Genomic DNA, 17,225 nt, shown 5'->3' on the forward strand with positions numbered 1-17,225 from the left:
GTCAAAAAGAGGAGGGGGAGAAAAGTCAACCCCTGAGATGCCAACCATCAAGCCTAAGGCAATGACAATTCATTTATAAAGGTGGCAGGATAATCAAAACGTGGAGGGGGGAGAGATATATTTATGCATGCAGCCTTCACTTCTGCTGCAGTCCTTTTGCTGTATGCAGTTCCTGCTGCAGGGGTCGGCAAGTGTGTCGGTGAGACATGTCAGTGTAAAACCCAGGAGGAAACAGTAATGGGCAAACAGAGACACTGACCCAGAGACCGGAGACCGCCACTAAAGCTAATAAAGAGGACTGCAGCATTGGTGACACATGAAAGAGTTCAAAGCAAGTATACACAGCATCCTCAAAGCAGATGGTCCGTCAATACACGTGTACGTGGCCAGGTGAATGCATAGCAGCCTTGGGCAGTTAGGTTGTGTTGTCTCCGGCAAGACAACCTAGTACCTGGTACTTTTGTGTTTGTGTGCGTGATGGGCGAGGTGAGGGAGTTTTTTAAACTGACCAATCAAGCTGTTCGCCATAATCTTTGCCCTCAAGCGGTTTCCTCTTTGCGTGAACGGAATGCCATCCGTGCACAGTCAAAACATGTCTATTCCCACCCACAGACATTAATTAAAGAGCGTCTGTGATCTCCATGCGCCTCCATCCCTCCCAAAGGTAAAAATTTCTGATAGCTATCTGAAGTTGTGAGGAGACTGTAGTCCATCAGAACTTGTTCCTACATTGCCGTCTAAACAGAGCGTGCAGACGCAGAGAGGCGTGACACATTGTCATTGCCATAATTATTGTCGACCTACAATAAACGATGAAGTAAATGGATCCTCACCAGTTCCAAGTCACCGCCGGCTGTTTTGAAAAGCAATTCCTCAAGACACTTATACATAGTGAAAGCAAATTTTCAAAATTATAACACATCTGCAGCCAGCCTGTACCTTATTTGAGGGGTGAACACAGATAAAAGGAAGTTCTGGGAATCACATGACTTTATTGTTTTAGAAGAAAAACACCCAAAAGGACAATTAAGTGTATAATAAGAAATCCAATAAGCGTGATCTAAAATATAAAGAACAAGGTTCAGAATACTATATATATGTCTATAACATGGATCATTATTTTGTGTATGAAATCAGCCAAAAAGGGCAAAACTATTTGACTTCTTGGCACAATAACAACAACTCTTCTCAAAAGAGCGCCTAGATGTACAGTTAAAGCTTTCTCAAGAGAGGTTTTTGAAATACCCAGTCTACTATATATATATAGTTGTCGATTTACAATGTGTTCATGTGTTTCATGCAATTTCACAAACTGGATCGTTTCCATTGATTGAAGTTGTCACATGCTCTGTAAGGCTGCATCAAGTTCCTGCATGAGACGGAGGACTACTTCTTCTTGGTAGGGCAAGCCGATGCACTGTATCCCAATGGGCAAGCCTACGGTCCCAGCAGAATCCTGAAAAAACATGAAATCATTTATACACTTGCTACATTTACAGCTTTGCTACCGTCCAAAAAGCCTCTCCAAAAAAATATATGCTTCTATCAAAACTGCATGAAGAGACTTTATATACATGTATGTCAGACCCATTATGTTAGTGTTTGCATGCATAATTTTAAACACTCTTGTAATTAAAGATTAATCACCCTTTTCACTGCTTTTTCAAATAATCCAGTAAGTGGGTATGACGTGGAGTCATTCACTTTAACTATATCCTCCTCTGTTACTGCAGTGACAGGTAAGCTTCCTGCAGGATAGTCCAGCAAGTTGTACAGTGTTGTTGCTACCAAAGATACTGCAAAAACAAAAAAAAAAATTATAAAAATAAAAATGAACAAGAAATTTATTTCTTTGATACTTCCCACATAAAACATTACAGTTAATGTCTTAATTATTTTTCTAAAATCTTAATATTCCTGCATTCCATAAACGGGCCAAATTAAATGAAAAGCAAGAAGAAAAACAAACATGATGGTAATATCTTTCAGAATGCTAATGGATGTAAAAAAAAAAAAAAGAATAAAATACCAAAGAAGAATTCTTCCTTTCCACAAGTAACAGCTGGAAACAAAGTGACAGGGCCAATCACAGCATCCAGTTCTTTGCTTTTCCAAGCCTCTAAAAATTCATCCTTGTACGCCTGCCAACACATATAGTACTTGTTTCTCAAATAAAACTGACTTACATGGCATAAGTTGAGCTGTAAACTAGCATCTGCTTTTATAACTGCATGAAAATGAATAACTGCATTATACTTACAAGTTTAAAGAAACAAAGATGGAGGTGAATTTGTTTATCTCTCTTATATGTACACTTTCCACCATCCACAAAAGAAGAAAGATTGCCGCGATATATCCTTAGTTGCTGGCCCGGCGTAACACAAACAACCAAACCCACAAAAGAGCTCAAACATTTGCTAACCTGAATTTTGTCTGCTAAGTGCCACCAATCCAATACTTTTCTGAAACAAAAGAATAAACGAGTTCTGATACAGAATAATCAAATATTCAAATTACAACATCCAAGAGTTCAAACAGATAGGAGTGTAAAGAAAATTGCTCAATGTATCCCCCAAACACTCAAGATTATTCAATAACCAAAATGCCAAATATAAAAATATGATGACAAAGGTGAATAACTATTGTTAAAAGAAACCTCGACATGCCAAAAAGTCTTAAATGGACAGCATCAGTTATCATTTTAATAACTACATTGTAAATACCCCAGAAATATACAGAAATGTAAAAGAATCTGTCTCTGTACAGAAGGTAATGGTCAATTTAAAAGACATCTGGTCAAGCCCTGCAATTCTCTCTGTACCCCCACCTCCATTCCCACCCTCATCACCCACAGTAAAAGTTTCAAAACTGGTTACTTCCTACTCCTCCCCTCCCATATACACAATTTTTGCTAATGATAATAGCAAACTGCTTTTTCCACTGCTGGAAAATTTATAAATTGTATAACATTATAAAAATTGCATATATTTACAGATGATATGCATGTCAGTTTATTAATTAAGACTACATTATATTTAAATGTAGAAAAATGAAGAGAGGTAGGGAGAGAGAACATTATATTTTGCACTAATGGCGATAAGAAAAGACACTGACTGTGGTAACCGTGCTTGAGCAAGAAATGCTTGTCCCAGAACAGGATCCTGAAATAATTCCACATGGTGAGGGGGATGGGTAAGGAAAATGATTTTAAAATGTTCCAAAATCACAAATAGGATATATAATCATCCACTCAAACAACAAAGACTCTCTTTTTTTAAATCTGTTGCTTTGAGAAGAAACAACCTCAGTGGCTAATTACTTCCATACAACTTCGAAAACATGCCATACATCAATGAGCACTGGAGCACAGATGACTACTTAGTGACAAATGACAAACATTGTTACCAATGGCCTAAGACACATTCCAATCAGCGTCTGACGACAAGTGATGTCTTTTGCGCATAATATGTCAATGATTACAACGATCCACAACATCTTTGTCACTGAAATTAAAAACAAACAAAAAAATTAACATATTACAGCGGTACTTTTTTGTGAAACATGAATGAGGCAGTTTTGCTACTGGTACAAAGCACTAGAGATATGCTGAAGAAAAATGAATATATTAGAGTTAAAATTAAATAAAGCACCACTCTTGTGTAACAAAGTGGCCCTGTGTTTCACAATCCTTATTTTTACATTCTTTGGTTTATCGTTTGTTTTCTACTTTTTGGCTTCAACAAGGTAATAGCATGTATGCACACACACAGGGAAAGGGACATACATACCATACATACAAAGAATATGAGAAAAATGTATTACAGATAATATTTTGGGCTTTGACTAGAGATAGCATTTATATTTGTCTATTAGAATAGGGAACTACTTACAGATATTTCCGAACCTCTTTTCCATCATCTCCAAAAACAGCAGATACATAAAGTTCAAAGAATGCAGAGAGGTTCAAAGGTGGCTGAAATTCTATCACCTAAAACAGTCACAACACATTTTATTTATATGTCTAAATGGCTATTGTTATTAAAATTATATTATAGGCTTCTAACCTTATAATCATTTCTATAGAATCAGCAGAACAGAAAAAGAACAGCTGCAATATGAAGATCTTACAGTATGTCCCCGACTTTCCAAGGCAGCCTTTGCCTGGTATAGTGCACGGACTCCACCAGGGTGGGATTGAAGACCATCAATTTTTGTGTAGAAACCAATTCTCATAGGGTTCTTCTTCTCAAATATCTAGAAAGATTTGTAATGCTCTCTGGTTACTTTTAATCAAGTGTTTAATAGAAGAGACATTAGTGATATATTAATTACACATTTGTTTTCTCAGATGATTAGACTTTATTCATCTGAGCAAATAAACCTTTCCAGTTTAGAACAAAAAAGCCCTCAATCATCACCAATATTTTGGAACAGGCAATAAAGAGTCTTAGCTCTCCTAGCCACTGGCTACATAGCTTTCACACAAACGTATCCATGCACATCAGAATTTGAAAGTTGTATCTTGTAAATGGAAGAAGGTTTATATTGCAAAACAGTCCACTGCAAGACACTAAGTAAGAAATAATCTCGCTGCTAAATAACTGAAATTAGAAACAGTTTTTTAACCTAGGCTACAAGGATAACAGAATACAAAATATACGTTAAATTATTCATCAAGCATGTATTTGTTGAGATGTGTCAACAGAGATCATCAATTAAACTGAGGTTTATAAAAATAATAATATAAAAAAAACAACTAGCGTCTAGTTCTCAGCAGATAAGTGTGGTTCTATAAAACTTAATGCAATAGTGTGTTGTATCCCTTGCAACAAAGCTGAATCCATTAGCTAACATTTGTCATCCTTTGGAAACACACATTCAACAAAATGATAGATTTTAATTTTTTTCAGTCTTCACCTCATTTCGGAAAGGAACAGGTGGTAGTAAAGGACTAAGCTTGCAATGTTCTTGAGACAACACAGCCTTTGTTGCCAGTACCAGCCCTCCCATATCTCGAGCCATTGGTCCAACTGATAATTTTACTGCAGAAGGTTATAAAGAACTTTTAATTGAAAAGTTTAACAAAATGCGAACAATCACAGAGTAGTGATCGAGAAGCTTTGCTGTACCAAAGTCTTACATGTGGGTATCTGCTTTTGGATGCAGCATGCTTGGTACATTTAAAGCATAAATGAATTGGTCTAATATTTGAAACTGATGCCACGCAAGACAACTGTACAGTCCAGAAACATAAACTAAACTGGTGCCCCTACAATTTCAAAGGCAAAGAAACATTGATGAAGATAATGGTGATGATGATGACATTGGTTGTAAAGATGACTGATAACAATGACAGGCAATCCAAAAATGAGACAAAACAAAATGTGTTCTTACCAAGTGTTTGGCCTGATCCAACTGCATAATGTCCCTTAGATCTGAGTAGAAAATAACCCACAACATTTCCCGTTTTTAAGTGCAAAAAACTACTCACAGGAATAAACTAATAACACTTACTTTACTTCATTTTATGAGCTGTACAACACACACAAGAAAACATACCCGATTCTGCCTGCAGTGGGCTTCAATCCATACACCCCACACACACAACTTGGTATACGAATGCTGCCCCCAATGTCTGATCCAATGCCAATGATTGATCCTCCTCCTCCAATCAGAGCACCTTCTCCTCCTGATGACCCACCTGGGCCACGTTTGCTGTCCAGTGGATGCAGTGTCTGACCGTATATTGGGTTAGAACATGCAAACCTGCAGATGATGAAGATATCTCAGTTGATTATTGTTGTTTATTGATAATAAAGATTTATCTCCTTCCATTTATCCTTAAACTGAAAATATTTTTAAAAAGAGTATAACAGTGTCATAATAACGACAGTGCAAAGAAATGCTTAACAAGTAGGAGAGACTACAGAGTGAAAGAAGCAACATAATTGTTAAGAAAAATGCACTGCAGCAGCAATCTTTACACACTTTGTCAAAATGCAGAACAAAAAAAAGTATCACTGCTACAATACACAAAATATTGTTTTATCATCTTCAGATTTATATAAATTTTATTAAAAACATTATGGGAAACTGTTTAACACAGAATGAATAAGGCAATGGTAGACCCATAAACTTCTGTATGTGTTGGAAAGTTTTTACAAACATAAGACCAACAACTTAAAAGGGTAATGCTCATTTCTTCTTCCTCTTTGCTCTTCCTCACCTAACCTTCCAACGGGCCAGGTACTCATTCAATAGGTGGGTCAGCTGGGGGTAAGTATACTGTCAGTCAGTCAGTCATCCCTTGAGTGGCACATGGATAGACGCTGTAGCTGACAGCGCCTGTCATTCTTGACTATTTTGGGTGATAGTCAGCAGGTATGAGTATTAAAGTATTAAAAGACAGAGAATCAATGGTTCAGCAAAATCAGGCTGTGCTTTTTGCAATTTTAAGTAAAGAAAAATACAGAAAAAAATTTAAACACCTACGTCATCAAACCTTGTGGAAAATTTGTCCGCATAAATGGCACTGCTCCAAGGTTTTTCAAGACCTAAAAAATTGTCATGAACTGAGCTGATGCATTTCAAGCATTATTACAGAACAATCCTAGCTATGCTCTCTCTCTCAAGTTGCTGCGCAACGAGCTATTCGAATAATAAAAATTGCATAATAAAAATTGCATTATGAATTTATGCAAGCCTGTCTGTGCTGTTTAGATGTCATGATGTCTTTGAGAGAATGACAATCAGAAAGCTACTGAGCTTTAGAAGCTTGATTAATAATCAGCATACTTCAACAACAACAACAACACACACACTCATGTTAATAGTTTTATGTTTTTACTGTTGTGTCATTTCTTAGGAATGTATGTAACTTACGCAGGCTTTCTAAATTAAAAACAACAATTTTGTGCCATAATTATACACTTGTTGCTGAATGATTCAAGCAATGATCAATTTATTGTGCTCTGGTAATCAAATATACTTCTTTCCTGACAAATTGGTCACTCTTAATTCAAGAAGCAGACCATGCAAACTATCTTATAAAATTAAACAGAAATTTGATCTCCCTTTAGTGGATAAGAGGAAAGGATTACAATAGCATACCTGCACAATTTCTGCATCTCTCTCCATCTTCTGAAATGCCAAAGCTTGCAAGCCACCCGTACAATCATAACCCTTGGAAAAAAGGTAGAATACAAGCAAAATAAAATAAAAACAAATAAAGCTGGTATGCAATAGGGTTTTCTTGATGGAATGATACCAAACATCCCTACAAGGGTATGATCATAGACAAAATTCTTAATAATGAAATGAAATCATATTTACTTGCTAAATATCCATGGTAGTCACACACACACACAGACATATTTAATACCTTGAGCGATATGCTCTCCTTGATGCTGACAGGAATACCATGCAGGGGCCCTCGTTTTTCTGGAGGCAGCAGGTCAAGTTGTTGTGCTTGTTCCTATTTTGTAGGCATCACATATATCCCACAATATTTTAGTTTGCTCAATTTCTCTAAACTGGAATACCAAATTTTGGTCTTAACTATTTCTCTAGTATTTTTCTGAACATAGCAGGTTCTGATTTTTCACTCTGTTATAATCGTCTCTTTATTACAATTGAAATAAAACTACATTAAAACAACCACATGATTACAAACAAACAACTTATACCTCTGGTTTCACCTAAAATATTAACAAATCGTAAAAGCCAGTGTTACTGGTTCAAAAAAAAGCTACACTATATATTTCTTCCCTTAGACCTTATAGGAAAGGAAGAGATTATATTAAGACTAATCCTGCATGTTGTTTGTCAAGGTGCCTGCTTTAAGCAAATACAAGGTTAAAAAAAACCACCACCAAAGTCCCTCAAATCAAAGACAGCCCTTCACCCAAAACTATCTGATTCAAAATTGTGGATAAAGAGCTGTTCTTATTTGCCTAATCATTTACAAAATAACATAAGTGATGAAGATAAAATATAGTTTCCATTGACCTCTGCTTCCTGAATAGGCTCTGTCACGCAGTTCAGCTTCATGTCACTTCCAAGGCCTGAAGATAAATAGAACATTTGATAACTTGCATGAAGGCTTAAAGAGTTTGAGAATTGGTAGTCAGATTAAGTGTAAGCTGGGGCAAATGTTTTGTAGTCCTGCAACATATGCATCTTTTTAGAAATTCTTTGACAGGAAATTGTCAATGTTTGATATCTAAAGCACATGTGCAGGGCTGGTGCAAACCAGCTGAATGCAAAAGGCTTGAACTGAAATTATTTTACACCATCATGATGAAAATGCACAGATGCTTGATGTAAACAATCTGCTGATGTGGCTTGAGAATGCTAAAAGCCAGACCCACACATGATCATGAAGGCTGATTTGAAAGAAATGTTTGGAAATAAAGAAAGACAGGCAACCATGGCATTGATAAACTCTTACAACGTAAATTGAATGTAAGCCACTTTATCCATGTCTATAGTTTGCATAAACATGATTGAGAGCCATTGTCAAACTTCTGCTCAACGATGAGCCAAAATCGCATGGATTACTACCCCTGTAACTTCACAAATCATAAAAGACACGAAAAAACCAAGTTCTTAGAGTTTTCAGATGTAGAATTTCTTGCATTATTATAATTCATCTTTCACATATACAAAATTTTGTTTACCTTTCTTTGGAATGCTATCAATACTTCCACAGCTTTCAGTTCACCACTTTGTAGTTGCTTCTGAAGCGCCTGTATGCTCAAATTCACAATCATTTCTTCCTTTTGCAGATCAGCCTAACACACATACAGATATAATTCAATACAGAGCCAACTATAAGCCAAACAATTGAACAAAGGCTTACTTTAAATTTATCAGGGTAATGAGCAAGAATTCAACTGCATAAACAACTGTCTTAAGATATATTTAATAATGTATACAAAAAATATCTGTCTTTTATGTTTAGAATGTTGTATTTTATTTTAGAATAACAAAGATAGCAGAATGCAAAGAGATATAGCTGTCACTCATGCAGTGATTCATGCACAATTGCACAGAAAAATTCAGGCACATGTATGGGATTAAAACTCACATAATTCCTCAGTTTTTGTCTTAACTTCTCACAGGCTTGTCTTGCCTGATTGCCTCTCTCCTCTATCCGCCTTCTTGCTTGGTATCTGCGGTAGAGGCGGCTACCAACATAGACAGTTGTAGCACCAGCTACAACTCCATGAATAAGTGCTCTAGACAGCCCAGGTCTAATATCTTCCAAGTATGTGTGAGCTTGATGGGCCCACTGCCAATGTAGGGCAGGCATCCACATTTTATCTGCAGAAAGTATACACACACAAGGTATTAACTGTCTCAGTTTTCACATAATGTTATGTTACACATACACAGAGACCTACACATAAACTCCACTACCAATGTACTTGAATAACACACACAGGAATACGTAGTAATATTTCTGGACCGGTTAGTTATACTGTACAAAGTACCTTTTGGCTGTTGTTGAAGGACTAAAGTCCTGCTCATGCACTGATAAGGTCTGTACACGTTCGACTTTTATTGACTTTTCACAAGTGCTTGCTGTATTTTTATCTCCACTTCTGTTGGCCCAATTAAGAAAACCTGATCTTCACTAAGCGAGAATGATAACCACCTACAATTTAAATGCCTAGAAATAAATAATAATGTTAAGTTTACCCAACCCAATAAATGAACACGTTTTCACGATGCGCGTTCTTTAAAGAGACTTGCACCATATTCTATTTGAAATAGATCGCACATATATAGTCATGGGGTGAATTCGGCACCTCATGGTGTGTTATCCCAAGGTCAATTTATTAATATATCAACTTTTATCGCTGCGGTGTTTTTACAACAAACAATAGTGAAAATGAATGGGTTGAGGTTTGTAATCGTCAGAAAGTAATCACTGGCTTCGTTTATAAGTAACGTACTGAATATAAACACATTTTACACCAGCAGCACTACACATATCCACCCTGATCAACTCACCAACACGATCGCGCAGACGGAATTTTTGTTAACGATGGTGAGACATTAATTGTTTGTCGAGTTGGCTTTTTTCCGGGAATTGATCGAGCGCGATATTACTATATATAATTATATACGTACATATATATATAGCATTGCACTCGACTGCATGTACAGCACTAAACAAATCACTGATTGCCTAGTGTATCTATAATTAATATACGTATATATCGATGTTGTATACAGAACTCTAGATGCATACGTGCATCAAGTCAAAACTCATTCTGCTCACCACGGAGCTATATATATTACTCCGTACTACTCACAGCAGCTGTAGCTGTACGGTTGAGTAGTTGTGGTAGTGTACGTGACGTCAGCAAAACATGTGTTGACAGCCTGCAGCCACCCAGCCACCGATCGCTCGTGTTACTGAAAGAAGTGTTGGGAGGCGCCGCTAAAATTTGTTACTTTTAGTCATGACCAAAAAGTGAAGAGACGATGTTCATCATTTCTAGTGTTAAAGAGAAAGGAAGATGTTATTCGATAAAGGCTGAGCGACATATAATGACTTCAGGACTGTTTGCTCGCCAGAAGGGTTTTCACTTTCATTTCAACATCAACTCACTGTTCAAGGGGGAGAAAAAAAAAGAGGGAGTCGGAAGGGAAATGTATAATTGAAGTATATATAAATATTTAGTCGACGTTGAACCAATGTTTCCGTAGTGTAGTGGTTATCACATCCGCCTAACACGCGGAAGGTCCTGGGTTCGAGCCCCAGCGGAAACACTTCTTTTCTTCATAGTTTTCTTTTTCTTTTATCACATGACATTTGCCTGAAAGTGTATATTAATAATATTTATTCAATATTAGAAAAAGCAATCCTTTTTTTCTTGTCTGTCTTGCTCATCTTTCTTAACGGTCTTTGAAAAATAAAGCGGATGTTTGATATGTGGAACGGACGCCACTACAGCTGTATATAGCAGACTTGTGAGAAATCAGTTACAGGAATCACAGTGGAACTGTAATGGGTAAGTCTTTTTTCAGCACATATGCAGGATTTTAAACTTTTGTGCTTGTGACAACTAAGCATCCAGAGAACGAATTGTTACGGACAATAAAGGGAAACTATTTATAAGGGAAACAACTGCTCTAGACTTAGATTTCATTACTTGTGTCCCTTGTTTCCTCATTTGCTCATGTTAGAATGGCAAGTGCTATCATGGCAAAACAAAAAATATATAGAGAGAGACCTGCGAAACGTTTCCTGAAACCAAGCATTATAAAATATAGGTGATCAGAGATGAGCACAAGTCAATACCTTGACTATATGTAAAAAAAAAAGTGCATCACATTTGGGTCTTTTCTGGACTACAACTTTTGGAAATTGAATACATTAAATTAAATTCAAATTTAAAGTTAAATAGAATACTTTCTAAATCATTTGTACTTTTTAAGAATCCAAACGAAATAGTGTTGAAAACACAGCGAACATTTATTTGTTTGCCTTTCATAAATAAGTTTGATGTAATTTGACCAAATATATATATAGTAGAAGAATCCCTAGATTTAAAAAAAAAAGGCAGGCAGACAGACGGACAGACAGCTAAAGAGGAAGAACAGACCCCCTCAATAATATATTTATCTTTTCCTGACAGAAATACGGTGGGTGAAAAAGGAAAAAACGGTCTGGCTATGATCATGAATCGTTCTTAAAGGCTTTTCACGTGTGGCCGTTAGTGCCAGAAAGAGTCGAACAAAGCTCGTCCTTGCGCCTCTTCAGCATTTTTCATTTAGATTTTCACCGTGAAAGAGGCATGTAAATACAGTTAGTTCAAACTTAGATGTGAGTAGTTCAAGCACATGAAAAGATGTTTGTCCATTCCTTCTAGTAAAACTGGTTTTGACATGCCACAGAGCTCTCTGTTGCCGGAAAACATACTTACACAGTCTCCACTCCAGTTTGAATGGGACACAGTTCGACGGGACTCCTTCGCTTTGAAGGGATCGATCGTTTACAAGTAGTTTCCCGATTTTTTTTTTTTTTCGTTATTGTTCTTTTTTGATGATTTAGATGCATGCATATTGGATTACAAAACAAAACAAAACCAAACAAAAAAAAAAAAAAAAGCCAAACTAATGTGAGCCGAGGTGTCATCAAAAGGCAGGAAAACATTCAGGTGTGTGTGTGTAGTTTCTTTGAGAGAAGGTGTGTGTGTGTACTCGTACATTTGTGCTTTGGCACATGCATACATTTGCGTGTGCTTAGACATGTACTCTATGATGTTCCTTTGTTTGATTGTTTGCTTATTTGTTTTTCTAAAAATCAATAAGGTAAATCAATGAGGCTAAAATGACGGCATGTCTATTTTTAGCACCAGTGACACACACGCACACACACACACACACACACGCACAACACATACACATACACACAAACACACACGTTAAATGAATATGAGGTATACAGCTGAATTATATTGCTTCCAACTCTCTGGAGTTCTTTAGTTACAGTCTAAAGGTAATGCGTGGCAACTTCTGATGCAGCGATACACCTCAGGTTTAACTTTTATGATATATATATTATGAAAAATATATTATCAATGTCCCACTTCATAGAATCCCCGGTGAAGAAAGCTTTGCACTCTTATAAGTGCTACTGAAGTTTCTTTGGAGCTTAAAGGCTCTGTGCATTTTATTTTATGAAGAAAGAAAATCCCTTTTACATCTTTAACAAATGAATTATTCGTTTTGGTCTGACCATCAAATACATTTTATGTTTTTACTTCAATCTTTCCTTATGTTTTCCTGTTAAAATATATACAAACTCGCCGCTTTAACTCAAGACTTACAAAGTTGCAACTCATCTCTTTTTCATTTCGTGCCGAGTCTCTCAATCAGCTACAAAACACTAACGACTTTAACGAGCTTGTCGTAAAGCATCTTCCTCTCTTCCTCGTTTATATTTGATGAGAAAATGCATCAAGTCTTCAGCCGCAGTTCATTAAAACAAAAACCTAATATCCGTTACCCGCCTGTCGTTCTACCCAGGATACAGTTTCTTCCGTTGTGACGAACGATTTCTGAGCAGACACTTAACAAAACTTTTGTAAAAAAAAAAATAAATAAAAAACAGTACAGAATCATGTAAGACCCACCAATATTGCACCGTTACAAATTACAAATGGACACATTAATATTTTCTAGCCCCCCTCCGATCTCCAGCTAAATATTTAAGCTTAAAAGAAATTGCAATTCTTTCCCTTGACGGCGATGAAAATTCTTCTGACAAATATATTTTTTTCAGGTTTTTATATTTATTTTTTTTGCCTCCCTTTCGTTGTCTATCCTTTCTTGCTTGCCTCCCTTTCTAAGCCCATGCTTCTTGTTTGCCTCCCTTTCTTTGTCCATATTTCTTTCTGTCTCCACTTTTGTTTCTCCTACATACCTCTCACTCTCGTTAATATGACAAATTAATGTCACGGGAACATCGGCAGAACTAGGGACAATTTACATACACGACAGTGTAAATCCTTCAAGCACATTACCATCTTTGACAGTCAGTCTCCACCTGTCAGATCCGTCCTGCTTAAGCAGCAGCCTCACGTTATTCTACAAGAATTAATTAAGGATATAAAGGCAATTTAAACTCAAAAGAGTTCAACAGAAAACAGAAAATTACCGGAAAGGTACATAAAGCATTTCACTATGGCATTTACGTTAGGAAGATAATTAGGCAGAGCGAGCAGATGAAACATGAAGAAAACTGAATATGAAGGAAAAGGAGACGAAAAGCCTTGGTTATGACAGTTTTGAGGGACATTCACCCATAAGAGTTTTGGCTTGCTGACTGTTTAGTTTCTACGTAAACTTAAAAATCAAGTTAAAAGACTAACAGGGAGCAAAGGTAAAGGGTAAAGGTTAGTGTTAGAAACTTTTCTCCAAATCTGGGGAGATAAATTCCTTCCATTCTCGAGATACGGGAATAAGCATTGTAAACCTGTTCAGAAAGAAGTAAAAAACACAGACACTAAAACTATACATGGATACGTGTGAAGACCTCAGCAAATTGGAGATAATAATATGTTAATTAGTCTTGTTTGTGTACAGACCTGACCACTTTCTATGCATGGTGATGTTTGTAGACGCGCATCTCTAAAACGGAAGTGGGGTATTCCCCCAGATTTGGGAAAATAGTGCTACTGAGTTTTAATTTATTGTCAAAAAAAAAAAAAAACAACAACAACAACAAAAAACCGTGACATGACAGTCACACTGGGTGACAAAGTTAGTGATATCTGTCAGATTCAGTCGGTCTGAGAGCTTATGTCACCGTTAGGTTCATGCTGAATACGACAGGTATGAGGAACATGAGTATGTAGAGATATTTTACAAACCTGGCAACAACTGCAGTAGGATGTGGGGAACATAGCAGCGATGGTTTGTGGGTGGTGGTAGGGAGAAGGTTCAACAGCAGAACAGCAACTGATGCTTCCGTCCCTGTGGTGTTCTCTCTCTCTCCTACCTTCAAGCAAAACAACATTCCTGCCTGCATGGCCCACATCTCTTCCGCTATTTTTTTTTTTTTGTAACTCGTATTTTTAAATTAATATTTTAATACATTCTATATACACAATCTTGTTTTTATGAATTGTCTCAGATTTTCTAAATATCTGTTCTCGCTTTTTTAGTTGTTTTTTTTTTTTTAATTTCATGCTGCTGAGCATCTGTTTTCCAAGCGGTCCTCTATTTCTTGGTTTTGTTTCAGTCTCATTAGGTGCTGGTAAGTGCTCAGATAGTGCACGTGCATACTGAGAGGGAAAATAGACCGCACAAGCGCTGTTAAATATTCAACTGAGTAGTCAAGCACGAGTATTTCAAACAGAGAAATCTTTCTTTGTAGCTATGGCAAATGCATTTTAATAAAAGTCTGAAGAAAGCTGAGATAAACAACAAGAGACAGAGCTATGCACATTGACGCCTATAACTGGCAAAATTATACATTCTCTTGTCATCCAGAGTATGATGTGATAAGCTATATTGTGGATGAGATAAAGGTCTTCAGCTGACCTTTTCATGTCGGTAGGGAGCTACACCTACTCTATTTACTTGTTTCAGCAACCATCATTGCGGGAATGGGCGTGGGTCACCACATAGATGCCTTACTTTAGAACCAATAGATGTCTTCACTGAGCTGCTCAAACAACAATTTAGAATTCGCTTTGTCGCTAGCTCACCATGGGTTCCATGACCAGACCATGGCAGCGAAACTATGCAAAGCCGCTAAACTTTATGATCGTTTCTTGTCTGGAGCGCCAGGACGTTAGTAATTTATTTTTAATTTAGTATTCGAGGCAGCGACGAGGGCACTGCTGCTGGTAACAGCACTCCTCTTTCTCTTGGACTGGAATCTGTTCAGAAATATTTCATGCATTTTGATTGCTTTATTAAAAACAATTAGTTTTTAGTACAGATACAACTAACATAGTACTGATCTGTAAGTGGGTGAGAGGTCCATTCTAGTACTATTGCCGTGATAGCTGATAGTCAAGAAGTTCTGAACGTGTGAATGAAATTATAGAGTTGTCTGCAGTTTAATTAATAGTGACTTCGTCAAACGAGTTCTTGTTGGCTCATTTTCTTCTGCTATGTTATTTATTCATTGGTTACATTTCTTCCTAACATCAGAAAAAAAGAAAGTATTGTAACCAATCACGACCACACGGTGCACATTCAGCCTCACTCTGACTCAGTACGCATGCGCTTGTTTCAACTGGATACGGTCTATTGCACCAGGAAAAATAAGCACAAACAAAACATATAGGACAAATAAAAAATATTACCATTCGGGACCAAAAAAAAAAATCTGTAATTCATGTTTTTGTGTTTCGTCAGTTGCAGCACCAAGCAACTCTGCGTCCGCAGCTAGAGAGATGGAAGCCGGAATTTTCAGAAGCAACAATAACGGGCGTTTCAAGCTCCACCATCGGACAGCAAGAAAGATCGACCGATAAAAGCTGATTAAGTCTGGGGCTAGGGATGGAAAAGCTGACAGCACCCGCTCCCTCTTCATGTGCTGACACGTAGGCCACCTGCACGTGCGGGTGTCCTGGACAACACAAACACACAGCGCCTCTACAACACCTTCAGACGTCTTTGCTTGGTGAGCCATTGTGATGAGATCACGTGTTGTCCTAAGGAGAGCAATGGGTGGGATTACAGCAGAAACGGGGAGATATGCAAATGAGCAGAGAGGGGAGAGAGAGAGACGGAAAGAACTTCCGTAGAGAACTACACAAACAAGTCTCTGAGTGTCGCAACTGTTGGAGATTAGTTTAATGACTTTTCCTCAAACCGTTTCGATATCTTAAGTCAGTGACATTTCTTAAAGTCAGTACAGAAGCACTTTACTTTCCATTTTTTTATGTTACATTCGAGGTCTTCCCCTCCGTCCTTCATCATAATAATTTGTTTATTATTTGCAGAGGATTGTGCATTTTTATTTTGTCCAGTTCACTACACGGAATGTCATGTGAACACTAAGGTATCTTTATCTTTCAACACTTTTTTTCAATACTAATGTTAGTGATTTAATTTATTATCTTTTTGAAACAATTTCACCGGTTAAATCCTGTCCAAAGCAATTAAAGTCGATAAATAAAACTAATTTAATTTTTTGAGCTGAAGCAATGCAGAACACTTTTATCTTTTGCAGCTTGGTATACAACTATTTAAAAAGTAAAGTATTACTTAATATAATTATTATCATATGTATTTTCTGGACATCATATATACTGCTTATATAAAACTGAATTTATCCTCAGTAGGTAAAAAAAAAGAAAAAAGAAAAAAGAAAGAATTGAAAGAAAAACAACCAAACTGACCACAATCACATTTTTACTTCCCACCTGTAGTCATACCCATACCCGTATATAAATAATAACCGACAATGCCATCTCGCCCAGTGGCGTGTGGGGCGGAAGAGAAACAATGGAGAGAGCTCTGATAGAACAAGAACTAATGTCGGACAAGATACCTAAAACACACATTTCTATCAATCCTGTAAAGGCGGCTTGACACCAGGTCTGTGCCAAGACCACACTCACTGACAGACAGACACAGGTCATGCAAACAGCTTCTGTGAACATTGTGAACAGAAACCAAAGTATGTCTGACCTCCTTTCGCCAAATCAGCAGTCGGGCCCACACCCAAGCTTCCCTCTTCTCGTAGC

The 17,225-nt window shown here is 37.1% G+C and overlaps 1 protein-coding gene and 1 non-coding gene across 5 annotated transcripts; one reads left to right on the top strand and one right to left on the bottom strand.

Moving 5' to 3' along the window:
* Nucleotides 1-2,422: 2,422 nt before the first annotated feature.
* Nucleotides 2,423-10,591, bottom strand: LOC112574169 (fatty-acid amide hydrolase 1-like). Of its 4 annotated transcripts, none has more exons than XM_025255056.1 (15): nucleotides 10,323-10,591; nucleotides 9,089-9,324; nucleotides 8,679-8,792; nucleotides 8,008-8,063; nucleotides 7,382-7,474; nucleotides 7,111-7,182; nucleotides 6,493-6,554; nucleotides 5,560-5,766; nucleotides 5,395-5,435; nucleotides 4,918-5,042; nucleotides 4,129-4,254; nucleotides 3,891-3,988; nucleotides 3,406-3,503; nucleotides 3,115-3,161; nucleotides 2,423-2,462 (listed from the first exon to the last, which is right to left on the bottom strand). In XM_025255056.1, exons 4-13 carry the CDS (start codon nucleotides 8,047-8,049, stop codon nucleotides 3,470-3,472), a joined length of 900 nt encoding a protein of 299 aa, XP_025110841.1. In that variant the 5' UTR covers nucleotides 8,050-8,063; nucleotides 8,679-8,792; nucleotides 9,089-9,324; nucleotides 10,323-10,591; the 3' UTR covers nucleotides 2,423-2,462; nucleotides 3,115-3,161; nucleotides 3,406-3,469. The 4 variants fall into 4 exon arrangements, with proteins under 4 accessions (XP_025110841.1, XP_025110842.1, XP_025110840.1 ...); XM_025255057.1 differs by having other exon boundaries at nucleotides 10,289-10,591; XM_025255055.1 differs by lacking the exon at nucleotides 10,323-10,591 and adding an exon at nucleotides 10,018-10,248.
* A 118-nt stretch (nucleotides 10,592-10,709) lies between these two features.
* On the top strand, nucleotides 10,710-10,782 carry Trnav-aac. The gene has a single exon. It is a non-coding gene; the product is annotated as a tRNA-Val (tRNA).
* Nucleotides 10,783-17,225: the final 6,443 nt, after the last annotated feature.

The sequence above is a fragment of the Pomacea canaliculata genome, linkage group LG10 (assembly GCF_003073045.1).
Source record: "Pomacea canaliculata isolate SZHN2017 linkage group LG10, ASM307304v1, whole genome shotgun sequence".
Classification (NCBI taxonomy): Eukaryota; Metazoa; Mollusca; class Gastropoda; order Architaenioglossa; family Ampullariidae; genus Pomacea; species Pomacea canaliculata.